Below are 3,840 nucleotides of genomic sequence, written 5' to 3' on the forward strand. Positions count from 1 at the left end.
GGTCTTCTAGTGTCAGCCGTGGATCCAGGAGGACACCCAGATTGCGTACCCTCTCCGAGGGAGCCAAAGTTTCGCCCCCTATAGTCAGCGACGGAGTCAGCTGACTATGCCGGGAGGCCGGCAACCACAGCCACTCAGTCTTGGAAGGGTTGAGCCTGAGTCTGTTTCTCCCCATCCAGACCCGTACGGCCTCCAGGCAACGGGCCATCACGTCAAGGGCATCGTTGGGGTGGCCTGGGGTGGAAATGTACAGCTGAGTATCATCAGCGTACTGATGGAAATCCACCCCAAAGCCATGGATGATCTCACCCAGCGGCTTCACATAAATATTGAACAGTAGGGGGGAGAGGACCGACCCTTGTGGCACCCCACAAGTTAGGGGCCTTGGGGTCGACCTCTGTCCCCCCGCCAATACAGACTGCGTACGGTCGGTGAGGAAGAAGGAGAACCACCGCATAACGGTGCCTCCCACTCCCAATTCCACCAGGCACCGCAGCATGATACCGTGGTCCACAGTATCAAAAGCAGCTGAGAGGTCCAAAAGAACTAGGACAGAGGAATAACCCCTGTCCCGGGCCCTCCAGAGATCATTCACCAGTGTGACCAATGCCGTTTCCGTGCTGTATCCCGGCCTGAAGCCCGACTTGGGTTGTAGTTTGGGCACTCAGTCTCTAAAAGGTTTGCCATCCCTTAGGGATATGAAAAATATTTTGACCTAGAAATGGCCATTTTCCTGTGGCTTGTGATAGGAATTTTTTTTTCAAACTGGTGGGAGTGAAATGTTGAAAGGAAAGAAGAAATTATAAGCACAGGACTAAACGAAGAAGACTGATAGCAGATGCTTAAATACCAAATCTGCCTGACAAGTCTTTTTTTTTAATCTTCACTATGGGGAACATAGAGTTTGCATGGCTGGATGAGTGGGTTACTTGTGTCTTTTGCTATACTTTGCAGACTGGCAATGGACACAGATTGCTAATGTTGTCAAACTTATAATCTTGTAAAGATTTCTGTTAGAATGTTGGCTTACTTAGGTTATTAAGATTTGGTTGCAAATGCACTTTGCACACTATTATGTCTAGTCAATGTTTATCTTTCAGCAGCATTTAAAAATAAAAAATTATGCATGATTTCTAAACCTTTGCTGTCTACCTGATTTTGTAAAGCCAGTGGACTGTCAAAATAATAGCCCAGAAGATTTTTTTTTAAGTCAAATTATTAAGAAAACATAATAGGAATCAAAGTATGATTTGTCTCTTTGGTTTGAAATTACAGCCAGTTCTTTGTCTTCAGATGCCTGTGCTCTAAATTGGGAACACGGACATTGGTTCCTAATCATAATGACACCAAAATCCTCAAATGTCATTATAAGCACCACTCATTTTCACACCACCCATTTTCACTAGCCTTGTAAAATTACACGCCAGTGCATAAGGGGCAAAGTTTTCATTGCAAGATTCCAATACGTATTTTGTGATTTGTGTTGCCTCTCCCTCTAGCACCTTTGATTGGAAGATAAACTAATTAAAAGAAATGCAGTATTAAAGAGATATGTTGATTTCTTTGTCCCATAATCTGTTGGCTAATTGGATCATATTTTGTTGTCTTGAAAATAGACCAGTTCATGGAAGTGATTTTAATGTCCCTTCTCTCCAGATGTGAAAAAATGTGAAGTTATAATATGGCGATATAAAATTTATTTCAATTTAAATTGTTTTATACTATAACATTTTCTAAAAATTCATGTTTTAAAATGTTGAAAACAATATTTTGCTTATATGTAAAACATATAACAATGTAACAATATAATCTTATATATAGCAATAAAACAAAGGGAAACAATTTTGCCTTTATTAACTATAAAAACTTTACCAAAACTGCTTTTATATTTCTGGTGTCATTATAGAAACAAACAGCTCATTCTTTTATCAACATCAGCAAACCTGTTGAAAAGGCTAATGTGCAAATTTAAAAGCTTACCCTATATGCCCCACAATAAAACACATTACACACTTAAACAAATAGAACAGATGCCTTTAACCTTTTAAATAAGAGCTGTTTATAAACTGAAAAAGAATCTAATGAAAACATGTCAACATGGCTAAAAATATTTATATTCACTTTTTTCCATTATTTTTTCTTGTTTTATGTAGAATATTACAACGCAATTAAGGATACATTCAGAAAAGTGAAAATGACTTTCTGTTTTCTGAGGCAGATTGAAAACCTTTTAGAGTGGATTGCTCAGAAGATCCAAAAGCAAAGGGAAAATTAAAATCTTCTTTCCCATCTTGAAAAACCTGAGCAGAAGGAAGTGTTGGAAATGCAAATGTAAATGAGTCTTCATTATCCATTTTTCCAAAGAAATCTCCTTGAACAGAATAATATTCTGAATTAGCATTTGATACAGTATATACAGTATCAATAACATATGAATATTGATTATAAGCCATTATTAAAATAAAAAATAAAAGAGGACACCATTGTTAATCATAACATTGGATTTGAAATTCTCCAGAATATATAAATTGAGAAGATGGCATTAGCTCCTGGATGGAGTTCTTTTTAAAATATTTTTGTTAAAAGAGTAAAGTCATAGTCTGGCTCTCAATATAAATGCCTTTCAGTAATTTATGAATAGACAACAGCTAGTCACAACATATTTCTACTATGAAAACTTACCAATATCTTTGTGTGGAGAAATTGGATTTATATTTCCAGTAGAGCAGCTTTCACCTGACTAAAAGACCAAGTGAATTCATTAGAAAATGGCACAGTAGGTATATGTATGGGCAAATAGGATAAGAAATGAGATAAGAGCATACCCAGTGGCACACTCAATAATACTAAGGAAGAACTCATTAGCTTTATTCATGGGGGGGGGGGGGGTCACAGCATCAATCACAGAACCTCTGCAACAGGCCTTGTTGTTTTTAAATGTGTTTAATACCTCTCTAACAAATTAAATATGATCAACACAGCTTGTGGAAGCAAATCCATAGTTAATTATGTGGGGTTATTTTTCTGACCTGAATTATTCAGCTTAATTAGTGGTCCCATACTCCAATTTCTTTCTAAGCATGTCCTATGCACCAGGAATAATTATTTGCATTTCCATCCTATCCTTTGTTTTCTCATATTTTTCCTAATTGATTGATTGATTGATTATTATTCCATCAAGTTACTATGTAACCACTTAGTGACCACTTATATAGACTTTCTCCATGACAGGTCATCTTTCAGATCATCCAACAGTGCACTCTGGAGAAGGCTATTCAGATGTTTTAGGGATTTCTTGACTTCTTTACCAGGACTCCAGATCACAAAAATGGCATTCAAATACCAGAGCCAGATGGATGGCTTTAAGGGTTCAATATCCCATGCCCTTTGAATTTCTTCATGTAGAAATTGGCTATGCCTAGGCTAAATTGGTTCCCCATGGCAATTCCCACATTTTGCTCATAAAATTCATTGTTGTATTGTATGTAACTGGACATGAAGCAATGATGGAAGAGGTTTGTGGTATCTTCAGAAAATACTCTCTTAATATATAGCAATGTCTTCTTGAATTATGCTGATAAATTGATTAGTTTGATGTGGTCTCCTTGATCTTTGGTGAAGAATGAGACCACATCAAAACCAATCAATCTATCACCAGAACTGAGTGTACTGAGTTTCTCAACTGAGTTGAATCTTTGTAACTGCACATTGAACAGAACACAATAACAGGATATAAAGAAAGGCAAATGAAGAACATGAGCATAACATAAACAGTAATGCTAACTTGCATATATAATCAAGTATAAATAGGATAATGTACCATCTGTCTATGGAGATTCT

At 37.1% G+C, this 3,840-nt stretch overlaps 1 protein-coding gene across 1 annotated transcript in view; it reads right to left on the minus strand.

Annotated features, from left to right (window-relative positions):
• Window positions 1-2,180: 2,180 nt before the first annotated feature.
• The window catches only part of LOC114923504 (protein SIX6OS1-like), a gene marked incomplete at its 5' end in the record, with an annotated part of 19,046 nt that continues 17,386 nt past the window's right edge, over window positions 2,181-3,840 (minus strand). The window contains 2 exons of the mRNA XM_029286564.1: window positions 2,181-2,371; window positions 2,683-2,740. Coding sequence (XP_029142397.1) covers window positions 2,181-2,371; window positions 2,683-2,740 — 249 coding nt within the window. The remainder of the gene's footprint in view (window positions 2,372-2,682; window positions 2,741-3,840) is intronic.

Source organism: Protobothrops mucrosquamatus, unplaced genomic scaffold (assembly GCF_001527695.2).
Source record: "Protobothrops mucrosquamatus isolate PMUCROS unplaced genomic scaffold, P.Mucros_1.0 scaffold4085, whole genome shotgun sequence".
Taxonomy (NCBI): Eukaryota; Metazoa; Chordata; class Lepidosauria; order Squamata; family Viperidae; genus Protobothrops; species Protobothrops mucrosquamatus.